The 24,077-nt window shown below is 38.1% G+C and overlaps 2 protein-coding genes across 2 annotated transcripts in view; both read left to right on the forward strand.

The window, feature by feature from the left end:
* Positions 1-24,077, forward strand: part of LOC125050776 (myosin-VIIa) — a 77,146-nt gene that overhangs the window by 15,407 nt on the left and 37,662 nt on the right. Inside the window, exons 2-22 of the mRNA XM_047650771.1 lie at positions 4,085-4,232; positions 7,507-7,757; positions 9,402-10,507; positions 10,627-10,790; positions 10,893-11,122; positions 11,883-12,101; positions 13,019-13,107; positions 14,567-14,705; positions 15,269-15,472; positions 15,730-15,859; positions 16,197-16,357; positions 16,469-16,559; positions 17,134-17,300; positions 17,949-18,139; positions 18,651-18,785; positions 19,150-19,415; positions 19,519-20,015; positions 20,292-20,447; positions 20,640-22,618; positions 22,962-23,113; positions 23,668-23,908. Coding sequence (XP_047506727.1) covers positions 4,086-4,232; positions 7,507-7,757; positions 9,402-10,507; positions 10,627-10,790; positions 10,893-11,122; positions 11,883-12,101; positions 13,019-13,107; positions 14,567-14,705; positions 15,269-15,472; positions 15,730-15,859; positions 16,197-16,357; positions 16,469-16,559; positions 17,134-17,300; positions 17,949-18,139; positions 18,651-18,785; positions 19,150-19,415; positions 19,519-20,015; positions 20,292-20,447; positions 20,640-22,618; positions 22,962-23,113; positions 23,668-23,908 — 6,715 coding nt within the window. The 5' untranslated portion in view covers position 4,085. The remainder of the gene's footprint in view (positions 1-4,084; positions 4,233-7,506; positions 7,758-9,401; positions 10,508-10,626; positions 10,791-10,892; positions 11,123-11,882; positions 12,102-13,018; positions 13,108-14,566; positions 14,706-15,268; positions 15,473-15,729; positions 15,860-16,196; positions 16,358-16,468; positions 16,560-17,133; positions 17,301-17,948; positions 18,140-18,650; positions 18,786-19,149; positions 19,416-19,518; positions 20,016-20,291; positions 20,448-20,639; positions 22,619-22,961; positions 23,114-23,667; positions 23,909-24,077) is intronic.
* Positions 2,077-3,581, forward strand: LOC125050777 (leucine-rich repeat extensin-like protein 3). Its single transcript, XM_047650772.1, has 2 exons — positions 2,077-2,203; positions 2,673-3,581. The coding sequence occupies exons 1-2, from the start codon at positions 2,132-2,134 to the stop codon at positions 3,516-3,518; spliced, it is 918 nt and encodes a 305-aa protein (XP_047506728.1). The 5' UTR covers positions 2,077-2,131; the 3' UTR covers positions 3,519-3,581.

Consider the following 24,077-nt stretch of genomic DNA (forward strand, 5'->3'; position numbering starts at 1 on the left):
CGTTTCAAAGAAAACCACAATAACACAAGTTGTGTTACACAACAGGACAAACTTTTGTGTATCACATGAAAACGAACGCAAAACAAAGCGAACAAAAACGATCATACATGTAGTAGACGGGAGTAGATATTATATTTAAATAAATCGATTGCGTACATTAATCCCAACAGACAGCCGTATAAGCTTAGAAAGTAGTTAAGGCCGTGCATACAAAACACCTTGACGGGTCGGCCGCATGCTAACGGCCAGCAACTTTTAACAGACAATCACATTTCACTCCGAGGCTATGAATTTGTATGCGAAGTAGTTGCTTCCACATCTTCGGCGGAAGTGTCATTGTTTACCGGATTCAATGAACCCTATGTGGGTTGACAATTAATCGATGTTCCCATTATTATATCTATGACAAAATTTGTGCACCACCTTCCAGTTGCGTAACTATATAATCTGGGACCCGTGGCAAATTCTTTTGATGGGGCCCTATCAGTAAAAATCACGTCACGTCAATTTTAATAAACTTCGAGATTTTCAGCGTCTCAATTATATTGTATATGTCCCACTAATGGCCATAGGCCTCCTCTCTTAGGCGAGAGGGAATGGTCTGTAGTCCCCACGCTAGCCCAATGCGTATTGGAGACTTCACATTCATCCATAGAACATAATATCTCTTGGGGAGGGGCCCTCTTGGGTCAGGGACCCGTGGCATTTTGCCAGCACTGCAAATAGTTACACCACTGCCACCTTGAATGTCGGCTACACTCACTGCACGTCATAGTCTGAAACGCGCGAAGAAAGTATTTCCAACTTCTGGATATATTCAACTTCTCGATCATAGAGGGCTTTGGGTCGAATAGTCAATGGATAGACTGATCGAGGATCATTTTATTTCAAAGACAGCACCTTCTTCCAGTTTTCTCAAGGAAATTATATATTTCAATTTGTTACAAGGCAATTTTTTAGAATTTTAAACAAAGTCCCTTGCGAGCAATGTTTATAAATAAAAACAGTTCACAAGCCTTCTTGTACCTAAGAACATATAGGTATGAATACAGTGTTTTATGTGAACAACAATTTCCGATGCTAAGAATGACATTTTCCGCATTTTGTTTTTCTATTTAAATTGTAACATTTATTTCCAACACACAAATATTAAGTATTTGTAATAGTAATCTTGTTAACCTACATTATAATAATTAAAAAATAATAAATAGAAACTTAATTTTTTTTTTAAAAGTTTGGTCCCTGTGGCACCTTTAAGTTGGCAGAATTTCCTCTCTGTATTGCGATATTTATTCGTTGAGCGAGGAAGGCACCAGCTGTGGGGTCACCACTACCTACCAGGGGTACTATCTACCAGGCGCCAACTTAAATCTTTAAATAGCGCCTGTGCACTTGATCCCCACGGCCCAAGAGTCTCCAAAGGGAACAAAATCGAATTCGTCTCTTCCATAATTTTATGTAATTTATTAGATAAGTCCCATTATTTAATTTCTTTTGCGAAATAGTGAACTGTGGAATCGGCTCCCAGTCTTCCAATGTCTACACAGATTGGCAGGTCTTCCAATGGAGATACGACTTGTTTAAAAAGGGACAATACTCCTCCCTCAAAGGCCGGCAACGCGTCCACTAAAACGTTTGTGCATGGCCTGTGGTGCCTGCCCTTTTTGGTCGATTGAGGGTCGTTTGCGCCCCTATACCGTAATAATATATCTCCACGTTTTATGTGCCTTTTAATAGTTATGTTTAGATAGATAAGCAGAAGGTACTTACGGAAACCAATAATTTTGTGTCACGAGTGCGCGCGCATCGTAAAATTTCACTCTCATAAATTTTTCATAACGCGCCTAAACTTCAAAAAATATATTAAAACTTTTTGGGCATCTTACCATTCCCAGTTTTGCGTCTAATATAGCAAATAAATTATTTGATTCATAATTTTAAACAAAGGTATTGCCTATAATGAACATGAGATTACCTTCATTTTTGTCTATAATAAATCTATTTAAACTTGCCATCACCGTACGTGTGTTATCGTGTTATTTCATAGAATTGCAATTTCGATAAATGCAACGAATTATTCCGATAATATTTGTCAACCGTTACTGTAATATTTTGTATATATATGTAGGGTATGAAGTCATTTGGGCAAGTCACTGACCAGGTGGCCACCATGATTCTTCTGTTTATAACAACGATTTTATATGTAAGTACACTTTAAGATTACATTAGTACTAAGTATATTGAATTAAATCAATGTAATTATAATAATATATTGTATTCTAAGTAACATTAATATATATTACTAGCTGACCCGTCAAACGTCGTTTTGCCATGTATATTATTTCTAGGAGAATTTTTTTTGTTCAATAAAAATAACTATCTACTATAATAAATAATAGGGGTTGATCGTGAAAATTAAGGGCTGTATGTATTTTTGTACCATAAAAAACCAAAATATTTTATCTAAAAAATAAAAATTTAGGGGTGGACCCTTAACATTTAGATTGATAGTAGCCGATTCTCAGACTTACTGAATATGCATAAATAAATTCATAAGAATCGGTCGAACCGTTTCGGAGGAGTATGGGAACGAACATTGTGACACGAGAATTTTATTTATTAGATTATATTTAATTAACATTACTATACTATTTTTGATGTTCGTTTTTCAGGCACATGTGAATTGCCAGTACTATGCTTCGCCATACGTGGTTCAATCACCATCTTACGGGTGCAGCTGCTGCTCACCACCAGTCACCTTACAGGCGCCACCGTCTCCCCCTATCTACGTGTCCCTTCCCGCCCCATCTCCATTTACCGTTACCCCACCGCCACTCCCGCCAATGATGATAGAATTGCCAATGCCGCCACCGATAACGCTAACGCCACCCCCAGGGCCGCCAATGTGCATAACTCCGCCTGCATCGCCCCCTATAACGATAAACCCACCTCCATCTCCCCCATTAACAATCAACCCCCCACCATTACCACCTATGTGTGTAACACCGCCTCAGCAACCACCAGTATTTGTCACTCCACCGATTCCTCCGCCAATCTTCTTGGAACTACCGCTTCCTCCTGCATTTGTGATTGAGCTTCCTGCTCCCCCACCGATCGTAGTACAACCGCCCCCTTTGCCTCCTGTGATGGTTCAGCCGCCTCCGCTACCACCGATGCCCGTGCAACCGCCGCCGCCACCTCCAATGATGATAACACCTCCCAATCCGCCTCCAATATGTGTGCAACCACCTCCGCCAGGCCCTATAACCTTTCAACCTCCACCGCCGGAGCCGATGTATGTGCAACCGCCGTCTCCTTGTCCGATCAACGTGCAGCCACCTCCGCTGCCCCCAATCTGCGTCCAGCCCCCATCGCCACCACCCATGTGTATTCAACCACCACCACTAGAACCCTTCTGCCTGCAGCCGCCTCCTCCGGCACCTATCTGCTTCCAGTCTGGACCGCCTTGCTCGTGCGGTCAGCCCTTCTCAGCGCAACCGACGCCTATATACTTATAAATTACATAAAACAACTGTTAATTAAGAATTGTAATACAATCAAAATAAATTATTGATACACGATTTCATTATTTTTTTCAAATCCACTTCGCATTAAATCATTAAGTAATTGAATATTACTTAATCACAATTGGCTAAGTGAATATCAGTCACTATTAATTAGTTTTCAAGACACTTAACTACAACTGGAATCAACGTAATCTCCCATTACGATTCATAATGGACGGGTGTTAAAAATGCATTAAAAGTGTTAATATTTAATACATTAGACGTATGTGTTAAATTATTCTGTTAAATATAACCTGAAATAGTATAAACTTGTTTAAAGCTATTCGAGAGTATTAATCGTAATTGTCGTACTCGGTGTCGTTTAATACCAGTTAAAAGTTACGCGTTCATTAGTCAAATTCAAAAAATAAACGGGTATGTTGTAGTTGCGTATATCTAAAGGACGATCCTTTAGATATACAATCATAATAAATACTATCTCTGATACAATAGTGTAGTCAAATTGTAGACAATAATATGTCATGAGTAGGAATATTAAATTTAGTGTTGTGTTGCAGCATGGCGGGCTCCGGGGGGTCGGAGTGGAGCGAGGGCGCTGCGGTGTGGTTCCAGCCACCCGGGGCCTCTGCCCCATTGCCCGGAGAGCTTATTGAGATCCACCGAGCTGCCCGCGTCCTGCTCGTCAGCGCTATCGTCAATGGACAGGTAAAGTAAACAATTAAATTACTATGGAGATTTACATTTATTTCTATTTGTAGAAGAACGTAGGTACTTTTAAAACCAAATAAGAAAGCGGAATAGTTTTATAAATGATAACTTTACGTTATAAAGTATTAAAAGGGCTCGCAAGGCCGCCTCCGGAATGCTGATAGAGAGTGGCTGTTGTTGATACTTGATTCATCATTGATTAGCTATTTATATGCCGACACTGATTTTATGAAGTTTTTATTGCTCTTTGATATATGACTCAAATATGTACTATATATGAAAATGAGTTTTATGATTTGTATATACTAATGATTAAATATTACAAATTAAAATTATGTTTAAATTCATGAATTTGCAAAGAGATGATTAACGAAAACAAGTCTCCGACCGAGTGTTATAAAAAAATATTCTAAATAATACCTTTTATAACTTTCTCCTTATGCATACCTGCCCTGCAATTCTGTAACTCACTTCACGAACTCACACAGCGGTTTTCGCATCGGCGGTCTCTCTCAAATCAGTCGTGAAGCAGTCATTTTATGATTTGGCATTCTGATAAACAATAAAGTACAAGCTCCCACCTTTTCAGAATGCCAAATCATAAAATGACTGCTTCACGACTGATTTGAGAGCGACCGCCGATGCGAAAACCGCTGTGTGAGTTCGTGAAGTGAGTTACAGAATCGCAGGGCTGAGCTTACAGGGATTCCTGGATCACCCATTATTTTCGCCCTCTAGGCCAGACAAGCCCATTCTTCAATACGTATTGTTATTCAGGGTTGCGAACCCCAAACTTAACCAATAGGCGTAACTGTAGTTCTTTAATAAGTTATCTAACCTAACAAGTATGTAGTGAGAAATTTTCACCGTGTCATGCGCAATACAAAAATTAAACGCAGCGCGTGTGATTTCTAACAATTGCTTAAATTATATAACGTGAAGTGATAGTTATGAATGGGAATAGAAAACAATTCGTCAAAACGATATTTAAAATTTTTAGGCTCATACTTTCTGTTCAAATTGAAATGGTAGGAACCCAAAGGTCGTGTGTTCGAATCACGGCTGTGTAACAATGAAATTATCTTTCTATGCGCGGTAGGGTGACGGAAAGCGTCTTTTGAGCAAAACGGCATACCTTCTAAAAAGCGTCAGTCTATGATTACCACAAAAGGCGTATCTACTTGTTATTATTAAGAGAAATAATTATCACGAAACAGATATGTAGTAAAGGACCAAGGTAAAATAATCCTTCTAGTAATCAAGTTTATGAAATAAAAATTAACAATGTGTTTATTTTGACAACAATGCATTATAACAATGTGTAAGATTTGGGAACTCTTTTCAGAAAAAATACCTGTGTCAGAGATCCCAGCTCTTCCATAACAAACTTATGTTAAATTAATCCTAGAAACCAAGATATCAAGAATTATAAAATATAAAATAAATCAGTGGCGCTAAAACCTCACTTGGCCTCAGATTTCTGAATCTGTTTCATGATCATTTTTTAAATGTAATAGGCAAGTAGGTGATCAGCCTTCAGTGCCTGACACACGCCGTCGACTTTGTGGGTCTAAGACATGTCGGTTTCCTCACGATGTTTTCCTTCACCGTTCGAGCGAATTTTAAATGCGTACATAGAAAGAAAGTCTATTGTTGCACAGCCGGGGATCGAACCTACGACCTCAGGTATGAGTGTCGCACGCTGAAGCCACTAGGCCCACACTGCTCAAAAATTATAATAAATCAAAAAGAATTTAGAAGATCAATCCTCGCTGTATTAAAAACATAACTCACAAAATATCCGTCACTAACACAACTTATCGGGCCTTTAAAGTTTCTAGAAAGTTTAAAAAATATATATGTACATTAATCCATTGAATAAAAGTAATATATAAAATAAAACAATGTGTAATAGAGGACATACCAACGTCTTGTTTCCTGTATACTTTGTAGGTTACGCAATTGATAGATATATAATCAGTAATAATATTCATCGTATATCGAGTCAGCCGTAAACGTATGGATAAATGGGGGTCACTTAACAGTATCGGAATAATCGTAGCACGCTGGTCGGTCGTGTCTTTCTAGTTTGCAAATTATCTAGTAGGACGGGTGCCTCGTCTATTATTTAGAAACATGTTTGCAAATACTCAGAATTTAGATGGATGTCGACGCATCTTTGGCTTAGTGATTAAGGTGTGTATAACCTGACAATCTTTTCGACTACAGTATATATACCCTATATATATAGAAGGCCCTATTGCCCTAAAAAGTATACTGTACAAATGAACTTTTTCTGTAATTTTAGCCGAGCTTAGTTAATTAATTTAATGTATATTTGAAAGATTGGGAATTGGGATCACGATCACGATAGGCGTATGTAAAAATAGCGAAAAACATATAACTAGCTCGTTTTAAACGGTAGTTAAGAAAAAGAAAGGAGCGCGTCCAACCAGCAGTTAAATGCAAATCGGAGTGATCTCGATAGCGAATCTTCAGGTCACAGCTACAGATGGGCAGATATCATTGTTATGCGGAGTTATGTCAGATCATTACATGACGTCAGTTCCATCCCGCTGCTCACGCGCACCCCGCGTACACATGAAACTATATAGATTAATAATAAACAGATAAAAAATAGCTTTACATGAGAAATACTATATCATCGCGTGAATGCTGAGCCAATACAACTTCTTGATACGACGCGAACAAGACGCCTAAAGAGAACTAACTTTTTGTTGTGTTGTGAATATAAGTGCAGACCGTGCGGTGCCTGGGACACACGTTCATAATGAATTACAGAACTGGCTGTTAATGAACAGTATATTTATTACTTATTAGCTTTATTATTGTATAGGCTAGATTGTAATTCACATTTATTGACTTTATAGTTATTTATTTATTAGAAGAATATAAAAGTCAATAAACACGAATATATTATAAATTAATTTAAAGTATATTTTAATTTGGCTAATTCGTTTCAAGGTATCGATATAGTATAACTGTCTTCAGTATATTCCCCAGAGGAGTGACTATATGCTTAATATAGTTACCAATTTAAAAATAAGAGCTACTTACTAAGGTCTGAAGGAAAATTTATGTGATCCTAGTACTTGTAACGGCAAATTTAGAAGATTTCCCAGTGACAACTCTTATTATAAATAACTTTCTTTACGTATATATTGTTTTTAATAAATAAAGAATTTTCTAATTGTTCTCCTAGTTTGTTAAAAGTTTTTTGTTTCATTCTGAAAATTATCTCTCTTTCCAGGCTCAAACATTCGCCCTGCAAATGAGCAATGGCGATGAGGAGGGTGACCCAGTATGGCCGAGGGAGGAGCTGGGTCCTACAGGCGTTGACGACATGACCCGCCTTCATGATTTGCACGAAGCTGCCCTGCTATGGAACCTGAAGCTTAGATACGAGCAGGGACTGATATATACATACGCTGGCTCCATTTTAGTAGCCGTAAACCCGTATCGACCTGTCGATGCTTTGTATGGCTTACAGACTGCCAGAAGGTAAAATCTCAAATTCTTACCCCCTAATTCATAATTCAATTAATTAGGCTAATATATCCATTTATATTAAAGCAGATATAAAAATGTTGTTTTAGTATAGAAATTAAACTAAAAAAAATATTGGTTGTTTGTAAAGTAGGTTTACGATCGAGATGTTTACGTGATAACGTCTTATTGGTGATATAAGTTTTTGGGAAGTAAGGAATTAATGAAGATAACAATTTTTTCAAATTTTAAATTACATCTATCGTTTTATTCACACTTTTGATGATAAATTTCGGGTGTAAAATGACAAGTTTACTTATTCGACTATGATATACATTTTTCTTCATACATTCACGGAATGACTGGCAGCGCTCGAGATGAGACGGGAGATCGGTCCGTCTCTCTCTCGTTATACCTGCGATCGCGCTCGTGAGGTTTTGGTGTGACACAAGTTTCTGAACATGTCACCCGACTAAAACGATTTTAAAGACGTTATCACGTCAAAAAATATAAAATAAATAAAAACCTTATTCATGTCAGAAATAGTTGTGACAAAATTCATTTATCGCTAGATAACAATTATTCCGTTGTATACGGTGCATGTTTAAAACATTTTTTTAAAGAAAAATAAGTCTTAGTGTTACCACTAGTCAAACACAAGTATAAGTACGTATTTGAGAGTTGTTATATACGTGCGCTGTCTGTGTTAGTTTTTGGAACCTCAGAGTCAAAATACGTAGTAAGGCCTCTGTAGATTCGACATCCAATTCGGCTATGTGTTTTGTGAGTTTGTATCTAGATAGTTTGACTACCTCAGAATCCATAGATTGGGAGATGTTATTTTAAAGGAAGGGGCCCCAAATGCAAATAACTGCCTTGCGATTCTGTAACTCACTTTTCGAACTCTCACAGCGGTTTTTGCAGCGGCGGTCGCGCTCAAATCAGTCGTGAAGCAGTCATTTTACGATTAACAATAAACTACAAGCTCCCTCCTCATCAGAACAGAGTTGAGAGTGAGTTACAGAATCGCAAGGCTGAAGTTTTTATAGGAATAATAAAATTGATTAGGGTTAGATGCGTGAAAAAAAAATTGTATCTATTGTTCTTAATATTAATTGCTATTCTTCAGGTACAAGATTCCAAATTGTTTTATATTTAAATAAATAAGCCTAATGAACGTAGGTGTATTGTGCGATTCTTCGATGCTTATACAATAACAGAAGCAACATCTAATTCCAACGTCATGATTATACATTTGCATAAGTTTTACTTGAATTTCTAGTTCGCGAGTATGTTTCTATGATAATGTAAATGTTTCGATAATAACATCGTGTTGGAATTAATCAGGTCGTAATCATTGCGTGTATGTATCAATTTGTAATATAAATTAACGATGAAGTAAGCATAGGTAATATTATATTCATCGCATTATTTATATCTGAATAAAATTGAGTATTGTAATTATATTTTATTTAAGGGATAATATAAGCACTCCCAAAAATACAAATTTTTCACCTAGGTAACTGTACCTATTGTATTGTGTATTGTTTTTAAAAGGTTTTGTTTTCGACTGAATAAACACATACATCATAATTTGTTTTATAATTATTATAGGCCATACAGTATTTTCTATTAATTAATTATTTATAATAATTTCAGATATCACGCAGCTGAAGCCCTGGGCGACTTGCCACCGCATCTGTTCGCCATAGCTGCTGCCGCACGTGCATCTCTACCTCAGCCTCAAGCCATATTGATATCCGGAGAGTCAGGAGCGGGGAAAACCGAGTCAACAAAATTAGCCGTCCAATTTCTCGCAGCAGTCGCCCCAGCACCCCCGGGGAGAGCGCCCGTATCTGAACAGATATTAGAAGCCGCGCCATTGTTGGAGGCCTTTGGCAACGCACGCACGCCAAAAAACCACAACTCTAGTCGCTTTGGAAAATTGCTTGAATTATACTTTAAGGATGGCGCTTTAGCCGGTGCCAGAGTTGCTCATTATTTATTAGAAAAATCGCGAATAGTCACACAATCGCCCGGAGAACGAAATTATCATGTATTCTACGAACTCTTGGCTGGTTTGGATGAGGAACAGAGGAGATCTAGAGGTCTATTGTCAGCAGAACATTATTTCTATTTAAATCAAGGTGGAGATTCGGCTGGGGCCGGCGCGGGGGCTGATTGGTCCGCGCTTTGTGGTGCCATGCAAGTGTTGGGTATTGGCGATGCGGAGCGTGAGGATATAATAAGAGTACTAGCAGCTGTGTTACATTTAGGTAATGTTTACTTTCATAGACGACAACTTCGTCATGGTCAAGAGGGGGTGCAATTAGGGGGAGGTGCTGAAGTGCGATGGGCGGCGCACTTATTGAAGCTACCAGCAGAGGAACTGGCTAGAGCTTTAACTACTAGAGTAACAGCGGCTCGAGCAGAGAAAATGAGATCGCCGCTGCCGATAGACCAAGCATTAGATGCAAGAGATGCGTTTGCCAAAGCCCTGTATTCGTCGTTATTCAATTGGCTTGTGATGAGAATTAATTCAATAGTACATAGAGGGGGACTGCATGATGCACACCGAATATCTCTCCTAGACATCTTCGGCTTCGAAGACTTGGAAGAGAATTCGTTTGAACAACTTTGTATAAACTATGCCAATGAAACGCTGCAACATTACTTCAATAAGCATATATTTAAGTTAGAACAGCAAGAGTACCAAAAGGAAAGGCTTGAATGGTCTCATCTCACTTGGAATGATAATTCTCCAGGTAGGTGCTTACCAGTTCATGTATTATTTCATTTATTAAACGTCATAATTTTTTAAATATATGTGAATATGTCGGGGTTTTTTAATATCTATTTTCGAATCTGCTTAATTGTTTTCCAGTTATCCAACTTCTCAGCAAGAAACCGGTTGGTATTTTGCACCTGCTGGATGATGAGAGTAACTTCCCTCGAGCGTCGGATGTATCGTTCCTTGAGAAATGCCATTACAACCATGCTTTAAACGAGCTTTACTCTCGGCCCCGATTAGGAGCCAACGAATTTGGGGTAACTACGAAACTATTAAATTAATGCAAAAGCATATGGTAGTGTGTGTGTGATTTTGAACACTTTGTGATTCGCTAATCATTCAATCACCAACCATTCCAGGTTAAACATTATGCAGGACAAGTTTGGTATAATGTGGACGGGTTCTTAGACAAAAACCGAGATGCTCTTCGTGGTGACGTCTTGGAACTCCTGTGCAGCAGCGAGGTGCCCCTTGTGGCTGAAATGTCTGCCCAGTTGAGGGCCCACCATGACGCAAATAAAACTCTGCCACGGGGTGCTAATGGAAGATTTGTTACTATGAAACCTAGGACACCAACTGTAGCTGCTAGGTAATTTACATAATACATATTCTGATCAAATGATAAGACAGGGCCATTAATTCTTCAAGTAAAAACTGAAATCTGTCTAAGAACAGCAATTCGGACGGCTTGGGCTGATGTATCTGTCGCAGCCAACTAGCTTAATTAGCTGTTCAATTAACAGCCTAGCCGGTTAACTAGCGGCCTGAAAGATGTTCAGCCAGTTGATCAAACAGCTAGGCTGTTTGACTTGACTCAATGACGTTTCATTACTTGCCTAGCATGTTGACTGTTAATTTAAATTTAATTCCACTTTGTGCCACTTCCAAATTCGAAACGAAACTCTTCAAACTGTCAATTATATAGCGTCGGCAAACCACAACTTTGATGGTGTTTTCCAAAGTTTCATAAAAAACAACAAGTACAAAGGAAGAGTGTAGTGACAATAATAATGTGAATTTCAATTTAAGAAATATTTTCTTATGAAATATGTTTTATTTGTTTTTTTTTCTCCTCTCTTTAAATAATTACTATGCAACGAATGGCCTAAGCATTAGCCAGCCAGTTTATTAAATGTTTTAACAAACGCTACGGCTAAATATATTTCAGGCCGCTAGTAAAATGGCGCCGTTTAGTTAAAAGGCTAGCCTGTTAATTGAACGGCTAATTAAGCTGACTGCGACATATCGATAATAATAGTAGTGACCTAGTTTTGTTTTATTTTACAAAAACTGTATATTGCTAGGTTCCATACTACCGCAGAGTACTAGCTAAATGCTCTTTATTTTAGGTTTTCAGACAGTCTCCAACAACTACTAGAATCAATGTCACGCTGCAACCCCTGGTTCGTTCGATGCATCAAACCTAACTCCGAGAAGTCACCGATGAAATTTGACATGCCCTGTGTCCTTGCTCAACTCCGGTATACAGGCATGTTGGATACCATTAGAATCAGACAGATGGGATATCCCATACGTATTCCCTTCCAAGTGTTTCTGGAAAGATACAGGTTAGTAAAATTTTAGTTTAGTAATGTTAATCTTATTTTATTCATTTATTTACACTTCGTTACCATACATTTAAAAAAAACTAAAAAAAGGCAGGTTACATAAGTTATTAGGCAACGGGCGGCCTTAACGCTAACAAGCGAATTCTTCCAGGCAACCCTAATGTGGAACAATAAAAAAAGAAACACCTGCAGAGGGTAAAAAGTACAAGAAGTGCATAATAAATTAACAGAAAAAAAACCTCAAAATAACATGTAACAAATGTATAAACAAAAATGTAAAAGCTAATCCAAAGGTTAATTGAGTCACAACTACTCGTAATATACATATAAGTAGTAGCTAATTACGAGGCAGAAGAAAATGATCAAATGAATCGTGATCGAACCTACGACCTCAGTGATGAGAGGCCCTCAGTGATGACAGTCGCACGCTGAATCCACTAGGCCATCACTGCTCTCAGCACCGCACAGTTATCTTTTACTAAGACACCTTTAATATTAAACATTGATTTAAAAACGTATTCGATTTGATAATCTGGAAGCATAGTTCACAATAAGTCGACTTTCAGAATAAAGTATTATGATTCTTAGAATAAATTTATCATATCACATACATATCAATGTTAACTGCCTAATCCGCTGTTTTGATGGTAATTTTTTGCTTAACAGAATGAAAAAAATTGAGGTATTTTTATTTTATATGTATTTTTGTTTTTAGTTTTTTGTACCATTTATGTTTACTATAAATGTCATATATTATAGAAAAGATACCTTGTAAAATATACTGTAAATATAGCATTATGTATGATGTCATGAACTTTAATAATTACATAAACATACAATGTTTTTAAACTTTAACTATAAAAAGTATTTTATAAAGATATTTTTCGATTTTGATTATGTTCCTAAAATCTTAACAGGTACCTCCTGAAGTCATTGCCAACTCGTTCAACCCCGTATCGTGAAATATGTAACTCCATTCTCGCCGATATGCCTCCAACCGGAGCAGGTAATTTTTAATAAGTATTTTATTATACATACAAGTTCACACATAATGTTGACTTGCTTCTTATTTTACTTCGTAAATATTATCTATAGATACTCAACTATTAGTATTTGTAATTGGTGTAAATTGTACATAAAGGACTAAGTAAAAGGTGTGCAGATCGTATTTTCTTGCGGCGGTATATTCGGTATCGTCTGAAACCAAGAAACGAATTCTTAATTTAAAGAGATCAAACATTTTTTGCTAAAGTATTATAAAATTAATAAATCTACCTTTTTTTGGCGCTACCTTTGTAGTTCTGGGCCTCAGATTTCTGTATCTGTTTCATAATCATTTGTCAATCTAACAGGTAAGTAGAATATTAAAATGCGAAAATAAAAAGAAAGTCCATTGGTGCACAGCCGGGGATCGAACCTACGACCTCAGGGATAGAGTAGTAGATAGATTAAGTCGCAGGAGTAGATAGAGTCGCATGCTGAAGCCACTAGGCCAACACTGCTCGCTAGAGTTTTATGGAATTATATATTACCGCTTTGTAGTCCCATTAAATAAAGAAAGTAAAGAAAGCGAATTAACTCATTTGTTGAATGCATAACACAAATGGGGCAATTATCAGGTGCATAATATTACAGATCGCCGTTATATGTTATCTAACCGAACCGCAGTTAGGTATGATTTGAATTTAATTGTCTGCCTAATTACCAACTTTCATCAAATATGTAATGCTATCGAATTGAATTAGTGTGACATAGCCTTTATACAGAATGGACGAAACCGAGGATGAGATTTACGAAAGAATGGATGAACAGCAAGATACAGATGAAATTGTTGATGAAGATTGGGATACTGGTTCAGGGGATGAAAAGATAGAGAAACAATGCGAGTCAGAAGAAGACATAAGTGATGTGACTTCAATCGTAAAAGAGGAAGTAGAAAAAGATGAACCGATAAAGGTAGAGAGAAAACCAACGTGGCAGTTAAAATTTGTGGACAAAATAAAAATAAATAAAACAAAGGAAACTTGCAAAGAAAACATAAAATGGAGCAGGATTGTAAAAATATTAGCTAAGAAATCCAAAATAGATTCATATTCGGAGAATGTATCTGAAGTTATAAATCAGTCCGAAACAAAGTCTAAAGTGACTAGTCAAACATTATCACTCAAACATAGTCAAGAAGAAAAAACATCAACGGAGGATGATGAAAAGAAAAATTTACTAAAAATATTCAGAAAAAATCTGAAGAAAAAATCGAATAACTATAAAGCTATGGTTTTAAGTGAGTTTAATTAATATAAACAAATTGTACGTGTATACAAAATTGTGGCTTGAGATTGTCACAGTGCACTGTATTTTATCGCCGTTTCATGTTAATTTGAATAGCGCATTGAGGAGATTAATTGCCGTGTAACTATAGTTGTATGTATAAAGTTTGATAGTGAAAGTATCATATTTGTTTACAGTGGGTGCAGATTTCCAATTGGGCGCGGCGCGTGTTTTTATACGCGAAGCTCTTCACCGAGCTTTAGAGCGGGCTCGGGCTGACAAGTTGCGAGCCGCCGCCACCAAGCTTCAGGCCCAAATTAGAGGGTTCCTTGCCAGGTATACTATTCAAGCACTTTTGATGATGGTGTTTTATTAAAACATATTGCTTAGGCTTATATTAGTTAGTGTCATTGCACTAATACACTTTCGTGACACAACACATTGCTATCGAAATAATTCTAAACGTATTGGAAGTCATGGAATACTTTTAGGACCTATTGGACCTGAACATTTTTACTATAGATTACTATAGATATTTAATATAGATTTAGGCTTCCAAGTAGGTATGTGTGCTAAATTTCGTAAGCGTTTTGTTTGTAATAGAAGTTATTTGTAGGTTTGTCGACGAATTTCTTGGGAATTAAAAGATTGAAATCCGGTATACTTCAACATTGGGAACAGTTCCGGTTTTCATCAAAATAAGTTCACTAGTTTTTGATATTTCCACGCTTTTTTATCTTCCTTTCGGTCAACCCAATTTTATTAAAATCGGTTTATATTTTTTAAACAGAACAGCAACAATCAGAGGAACATAAAATTAGAAAGACCTAGACCAAATCGCGTAAAATAAATTATACTTCAGTAAATTATATCCCTAACCGAATCCCTGTTTTCCTCAGGAAACGCTATTACCAACTACGTCACTCAGCAGTCCGGATTCAGTCATGGTGGAAGGGTTCACGAGATCGGCGAACGTTCCTTGTAGCACGGCATGGAGTTGTGAAGGCACAGGCTCTAGTCAGAGGTCGGCAGGCGAGAAAACGAGTCACGGCCATGAAGGAACAGATGCGAAGGCGACAAGAAGCCCAACAGGCCGCAGCTAAGTAAGTATTTCATTATTTTCGGTTTTATTTATATTTGAAAAACCACGATAAAAAATTTATATCTGCCCTAAAGACTTTTCGTTCACATTCGGTAAAAATATTACCGGTCAAATATAAAGTATTATTGAATGTGTTTCACGAGATTTATAAATTGTACCATTGGATGAGCAGCGAAAGTACAAATTTAAATATGTCTGAGCCAGTGTAGTGCGGGACAAAATATTTCCGTATGTTTAATTATTGTTTTGAATTAATAGACGGCGTGCTGCAGAGCAAAAGGCAAAGGCTGAAAGTCTGCAAGTTCTGGAGGTGCCAGCGGAATTGGCGTTTATACTATCCAAGATTGAGGAGTGGCAGCCGCCTCATTCTGACAGAAATATTACCAAGGTATGACAAATCACACTACATCACATAGGTGTCTTGTTTTGTATAGCTCTAGGTGAATTATAAATATTCAGGTTACTAAGTACCTAGTTGGTTTTTAACCGTTATCCATAATCATCATAAAATAACAAATTGTAAAAGCAATGTCGTACTTTAAATACACAAAATACAAGTATATTTAATTTGATTACTACTACCTCATATTAACAACATTCATAATCAAATGATTCTATCGTTCAGGAATGTTGCGCAAACCTTTTAAATGTTTAATCTGATGAAGGAATTTGTTCTAGATTCTTCTGTAATATTGATCTATTTCATAACGAATTTATAATTTTAGATATCAGACGTATACTGTGAAGAGGAACGCATCCAATTGCCTAAAGATCTACAGCAATTTGCGTTCTCAAAGTTCAGTTCTGTGTACTTCGCGGATGGCGGGCACCTCAGCCCAAGAAAACTCCCCATCACCAAACCATTCTTATCTAAAGCTGCTGTAAGGTGAGTATTAAAAGATGGAGACTCATAAAATTTAAATGAATCGTTCACATGCAACATGTACCAAATTACTACCATCCTTGAAACTGAAGAATGCCTTAATATTTTTTGCAGAGATCAAGATTTCAATGATGCTGTAGCAGTATTTAAATTGATTTTAAGATGGTGTGACGATTCGAATTCTGGAAATGAAACAAGGCAAAAGGTAATTCATTGAAATATACACACGTTTGTCATAATTTGAGACTAAAAATCCTGGGTTAGGTTCCCGGAAATACACCAAACTGTTATATTTATCTGTTAAGAAAACCGTTTAAACTTTTTTTTAATTAAAAAGGTGCCCAAACTCACTCTAATTATATAAATTACTAGCTGCCCCCGCGAACTTCGTTTCTCCTAATGTGATTTTACTTAGCCTACCTTTTTAGTACATACCAACATGGAAAATTTTGCTATGCTACCCCAAAGACTGTTCGGTTCTCCGGAGTGATAACATTTAGGTTTTTAGATGAAATTGTCTCTATACTTTATCTAAAAAGTCATAAGTTTTTGTTTTTTTTCTAAAAATTTTTTTTGAAAAAAATCAACAACAAAAAGACAACCCTTATCACTTTGGGGTTTGAATGGTAGATAGTAGCCGATTCTCAGACTCACTGAATATGCATAAAAAATTCCTTAACAATCGCTCGAGCCGTTTCTCAGGAGTATGAGAACGAACATTGTGACACGAGAATTTTATATATTAGATAAAATATTTCTGATCTAAAAACGAATTTCAGATGATAGCTGACTATATAGCCTCCCGTGGCATCAGCTCTCGTGGCCTGCGTGATGAGGTGCTAGTACAACTATGTAACCAAGCCAGCGATCGAAACGGAAGCGCGCGCGTATTACCACTTCTTGCGCACTGTCTGGCTGCTTTTCAACCTGGAGCTGCGTTACACAAGTATGTTTCTTTCGTCAATAATAATATATAAAGTAGTCCAATTAGGCAGCCTTGTTCCTTTCGAGGCAACCCGAACAAAATGTAATAAACATTGTTAAAGTAGCTGTACGAGCCAACGCTGTACATTTTGCCTTAAGTACCTATTTCGTATTAAGTTAGTTATTAAGTTTTATAAGCGTGGCAATTTCCTAAATCGTCAGAGTTACGCCCCGAGAGTATAGCCAGACGTAGGCACTCTCTTCAACGGATACATCGCATTTATTCTTTACATAGCAATTAAAATTTTATTATTTCGCTTATATTGCTGTACGTGAGTGGTTAATATATAGTAAAACTAAAATCCTCTATTATTTAAAGCACGCCGATTACCCAGGAACCGTACAGTAACGTATATATTTAAGTTGGCGTTGAATATTAGAAAATATTAAATATACCAGAAGGAAAGTGTTTGCCCAATATATAGTGTTATGCACACATATTTAATGTATCAACGTTTGTAGAGTTCATATTAGAGTTGCTGGTTCTGCAGCGCATAGTTGACCTACTCCAGTGCAACATAATATTCATGATGTTGAGTCTGTTTTATATAGCATTAATATTCTAACTAAAAGACGTTTATTATTACAATATACTCGATTATTTTTACAGATACCTGGTACGGTTCATATCAGAGCATTGGGAAGGACCTGATAAGGCGCGGGTTTTACGCCTGGCGTGTGGTAGCGAAGCGAACTCAGCTCGGGCAAGTGGTCTTGCTCGACGCGCCCCGCCCACTCTTCTCGAATGGAAGGCAGCAAGTGAGCAGGCCAGACCAGCGCTAGCATTGCATCTGCCTACTGGTAAGTAGGAGAGTTGAAGTAGCTTAAGAATATTTAAATTCATTTCATTGGTCTAGAATTTGTCCTGTGTTTTGTCTTAACAATAAATCAGTTCATATTTGTTTTGGGTGATTAAGTTCGCTTACCGTTACGTACCTTTTTTTTATTCTATATAATAATATTATAAAATCATAATATGTAAGAAAACCGCTGTGGTTTGTATAAATGTATACCAACCATAGCAATCTTGTTTACAACTAATAATTTGTTTGGAACGCGACAAATGCATATGATAGTTTTTCAATTTACTTTTTTGGTTGGTTAACGTTAAGCTATCCAGTAACTGACTGGGTAGTTCATTTATTAGCCGCGGTGCCAATACCTCAACGTTCTCTCGCCATAGACGTTGTTTGCTCTCATCGGGATTGACAGCCTTTGTTGGAATGGGTTCTATAGCTTTAAAAGTATATATTATTATAAATATATATTTGTGTTTAGGAACGTCCATAAATAATGTTTTTTTTATGTATAGATCGCGTAGAGAAAGTATGTGTAGAGGCGTGGACAACATGTGAGCGCGCCGCATCCAACGCCCTTGCAGCAGCGGGTGTAGCTCATGATGCAACCGGCTGGTCAGTCACCATGGAACATAATGGACAACTTACTGGTGAGATAGTATTTCAGTTCAATTAATATATATAACAGACGCTAATATAATAATTTTGTTAATAATAACTAATTCCAACTTTCATATGATAAATAATTTGATCAAGTAATTAATTCATTCGTAACATGTCTGATTAACATATAGATTTAGTGCCGATGTGAAAAACTGAAAACATAAAGTATAACATCTTTAAACAAAAAATTTGTATTTATTATGGCGATACGATTTTCAAAAAAAAATAAGTTCAGAACCATCAAATTTGTATTTATTATGGCGATACGATTTTCAAAAAAAATAAGTTCAGAACCATCAAAACAAGCTTTACAAATAGCCCAATATACTATAACCCAAAAATTCTGTTCAGAATGGGCAGGATGCGAATACGTACTGGACGCTGTGGGTGAGATGGAGACATTTTCCTCCCTCTGTGCTGGTCGTTCGTCACCCTTACGAGCAAATACGCCATCTACCCCACCACCCTCACACGTTCTAACGCATGCCCACACGCTCACACGCACGCGTACGCCTGAATCGCCACGGGAACGTACGCTTACAGTCCCGCGTCAGACGCCACCAGCACCCCCTCCGAGAGCTTCTTCTATTGATACCGAGAGGCAACACCGACCACAAGTAAGTTTTTGAATAAATTGTCTGTGTTCGACTTAACATTAATTTTAAATGTTTTATTAATATCTATTTAGAACGCGGTCATTAATTTACATTTGCTTAACAGGTGCCACCGCCAGAGCCTCCAAAATCTCGTTCACCAAGTATCCAAAGGATCCTCCACGAATCCATTGAAGAGAATATTTCCGAATATAACTGGAAAATGGAAGAACCGCGCAAACATAATGAATATTCCAGAAAAGTATCCCATGATATTCTGTCACGGGAATCAGCGCTTAATGAACGTTACTTTGAACAACAGTCTGATAAAGTCCGCAGTAGATCCCTTGACAATTTATTAGGAGATAACCCGGTTCCTCCGCCATCAAAGCTAATGGATTTAGGATTGTCGCAATCACGGTTAAACGACAGATACCACTCAGTGGAGAGACTGGGGGGAGCCCCGAGTGTTGCAAGTAGTAAAGGAGGAGATGACTATGGAACAGGCTCGCGTGTGTTGCCCTCCCGGTATATTAAGTCACAATATGCAGGAAAAAGAGCGCCCGCTGGTTCGCAGTCGAGTCGTGCGTATATTGAAAAGAGCTCGGAGTTTGGTGGTGTGCGGTTAGTATATTTAATTTTTCACAACTAAAACTGTAATAATCCTGCATGCAACTGCCTCTGTAGCTTGCTTAGTAACGCATATAAACCTTATAAACCCGAGATCGTTCCTCAATTTAAAAATGATTTCGGGATGAAATGTAACAGAAGAAGTGGTATTTTATTCAATATACCAATCCTATAAACAAACATGATTCTCCCAGATTGTATTATTTCGGTATTAAAAAAATAGAAGTGTTATTTAAAAATTATTTCAATTTAGCAATTAAATTTGAACAGATCATCAGCAATGTCGGACACATCAGAAGCGCCGAGCTTAGCGTCCCACGTGCGTCGAGTCCGCGTGCCCAGTCAGGCGTCAGATGTTGATCAGTTCCTCGACGACCTCTTCTCGCCCGTACTTGACCCTAACATTGATGAACTATCGGATGCCAGGTTAGTACTTTTTCTATAAATTTTTATTGATATTTTTCGCAAGGTTTCATTTTATAGTTTTCACTTCACTTATAGATAATAAATAAGTCACGAAGATGTTTTTACTGCTATATGTTGATATGTAACTAAAGGAGTGAAACGGTCATGAAAGTTTATTTAAAGTACTTTTGGTAAAATAACAATTTGTTATAGATCACTTGCTGCAAGCATCAAAGGTGGAAAAGACTACGACAATTTCATAGATAACATTCTTAATTGCTCCTATAATGAGCAATTGGAAATTCTAAATTCAGAAGAAAAGCTAGAGCGGGCCATAAAAGGTGGAGGAAAGGAAGATACACAACCGAGCAGAAAAGAATCTAATGTAGATTCTGTTGACGATTACATAACCAACCTTTTCGACCCAATATTCTTAAACGATAGTTTAAAAAGACTCAATGATGGAGAAAGTTTATCTGGTGCAATTAAAGGCGGTGGAGCCACGCCAAGATCTGCTTCGGCGAATACGTCAGCCCTCAGTTATGGATCAATGTCCATGCCCCCTTCAATGCCTTCAATGCCAGCCACTCCTGAAGCGTTAGCCGCGGCACTTGGTCTTCACCTTCCTCCGCCGGGAACGGTAGATATTAATGCGTATCATCAAAATTTGCAAAGGGCATTCCTTCAAAATGCAATGGCTCAAAATTTACAGATACAACAACAACTACTTGCTCAAAATCAGGCATTACAATCATTGCTAGCTGGACAAGTGGTAGAATCTGAATCTACTCCGACATCGCCAGTTCGGTCTTCCACTGTTGTGCATGCTCAAGTACATTCGCCACCGAGGAATTCGATGAAAATGAGGCGTGAATCAAACGAAAGCGGATCTGGTGGAGCTCCTCCACCCCCACCACCCCCCATGCCACCTCCACTACATGAAATGGACCCTTCCGAAGCTCGACCATTCTTAGATCCTTATGGACGAGCTAAAACAGTTCGAATTGGAAAATGGAGATGGCCACCGCCTAAAGACGCAGTTCCGCAAGATACCACACAAGATTTTACTAAATTCAAAATGCGACAGATTCAGAGAAGACATACCCCACAATCACATACTAATGGAGAGCACCACCCTGAGCCACCGAGAGGTAGATCAAGATCAGAAGCATCACCAAGCATTGAGTGGGAAGAATTTGAAGTTGACGGACAACCACCCTCCAACAGAGAACCACCGTCACAAAGAACGGCCAGACGTAGCTTTGAAATTGGTGCACAAAGACCATCGCCAGGCAGTGTTGGAAAATTAAAGCTCAGCTCAGAAATGCGACAGAGGTTGGAACGGGTTACTGCTAGCCATTCTGTCCGAAGCTCGTCTTCAGCTGCAGAAACACCCAGAGCAGTTAACAAACTAGAAGACACCAGGAAATTAATGCTAGAGAGGCAGTTAGGGGGTGGGCCTCGGTGGGATGCCCCACCACCCCCATTACCCCCAGCTCCTCCTGGCCCAGCCCCCCCTCCGCCAAATTCACCCCCATCACCACCTGATAAGCCAGCCCCACCACCACCATCGGTGACAGACACGTCCTCGACATTTGCGCAATTACGTCGCGACAGAGATACGTTTGGCGTTCATCAGAATAGGGAAGTGGACGATCGTCATAACTTCTTAGCCAACTGGAACTCACGTAGAAAAGATGACAACGAATCGCAAGCAGATGACCTAGCAGCACGATTTTTAACAGCAGATAGACGCGAAAAACGTCGTGATGACTGGGGCGATGAGTCGGAGACTAGAAGTTACGATGATAAAGGTCGTGATGAATGGGACTCAGAAATTGGTGATAGGAGTAGAAACCATGATAACTTCTCGGGCCGAGATGCATCAGAGATATACGAAATGTCACCAACGCGAACGGAAAGAAAGGGCGACACGTTCGATCGCGCTATGTTTGATGATTTTGAACGGTTTGATGGTAGGAAAAATTCACGTGACATGCTGATGGGAAGATCAAGAGAAAGCCCGAGAAGAGATGTTATGTTTCCGCCAGATAATGGGGACACGTTAAAACGCCACGATCGACCCACATTTAAAACCCACATGGCTCAGAAGGAAAGAGACCGAAAACTAGAAGCCGAGAGGAGACAATCCGTATCAACACATGTTACAGATAAAACGGAACATCTAGAAAGTAAGTATTAACTCTATATATGATCCAAAACAATATGCTTAAACTACTAGAAATAACTTTTCAACCCCCCACAAATTATTAGTTGTATATATATATATACGGGCAGGCACTTTTTAGGCCTGGGCCTCAGATTTGTCTGTCTCGTGATGATCAGTAATTTCATATATTGGTTGTCAGCCATCTGTGCCTGCCACTTGCTGTCGGCTTTTTGGGTCTGGGGCATGCTACTTTCCTCGTGATCCTACAACCCTACAATCGATCCTACAACAATAACTAATAGTAAATTAATAAAAAAATATAAAAAAATTAAAATCCAAAATACTCATAAAAATACTTTGTGTAGATGTACCAGCTCCGGCAGCCTTTCTGCCAGCATCCGATCGCAGTTTTCTTACCTACCAACGCGTGCCGTGGAAGTTGCGCGTGCGCAAGGAAGTATTTTCACCATTGGAAACATATAGCGAGCCTGCCATATTAGATTTATTATATGCACAGGTTAGTTTGAAAGCTTTATATAATCACTCCGTTCACATCTTAATACAATTTCAATTTATAATTTGTAACGATTTATTTATTTTCCTGTAGTTATAGTTATTAGGAATCATTACGTACTTTCTTTAAATGAACATTGAACATAGCTATGTAGCTTTTTATTCGCCAGCTAACTTTCATTAGCTATAATTGTAGTAAAATTAAAATAATTTAAGCATTAAATAATGTACGGCTCAAATATGAGAGTCTTTCCTCTAACTTCGATTTTGTTCCCTTTGGAGTAGAGACTCTTAGGCCGTGTGGTTCAAGTACACAGGCGCCAATTAAAGATTTATGTTGGTGCTAGGTAGATAGTACCGTTGACCCTAGAGCGTTCCTCGCTCAACGATTAAGTATCGCAATACAGCGACGAAATGCTGCCAGCGAAAGGTTTCCTACCACCGGGACCTTTTAATTTTCTATTAACCAATTTTTAATTATTATTTAAGCTCTTTTCTTAATTCGTAAATAAATGATAAATCACTCTTTCTTTAATAAACAAAGTCATTCTTCTGTAGATCGTAAGCGACATAACATCGACATTGCCATCTCTACGCATCAGTACAGCTGATCGGCGAGCTGGCAACACTTGGTTACGATCTCAAAATGGGCCAGTAAGGGTAGCTTCTAAACGCCAGGCCGTTGAAATGGCTCGAGAATGGCCTTTCTACTTTGCCAGATTATATTCTGCCAGAATACAGCCAGGAGAGAATGCGGTGCTAGCTGTGTCACACAGTGGAGTATTTATTGGAGTTAAAGGTGAGTGGAGTAATCATAAAAACTTCGATTTAGAAATTATATATATTTAAGTAATAAAAACTGTGTCGCTACAAGTGCAGCTTTTAGGTCTAGGCCTCAGTTTTTTGTATCTGAAGGTGATCGGCCTTCTGCGCCTTACACACGCCGTCAACTTTTTGGGTAACCTTTA

Source organism: Pieris napi, chromosome 7 (assembly GCF_905475465.1).
Source record: "Pieris napi chromosome 7, ilPieNapi1.2, whole genome shotgun sequence".
In the NCBI taxonomy this organism is placed as follows: Eukaryota; Metazoa; Arthropoda; class Insecta; order Lepidoptera; family Pieridae; genus Pieris; species Pieris napi.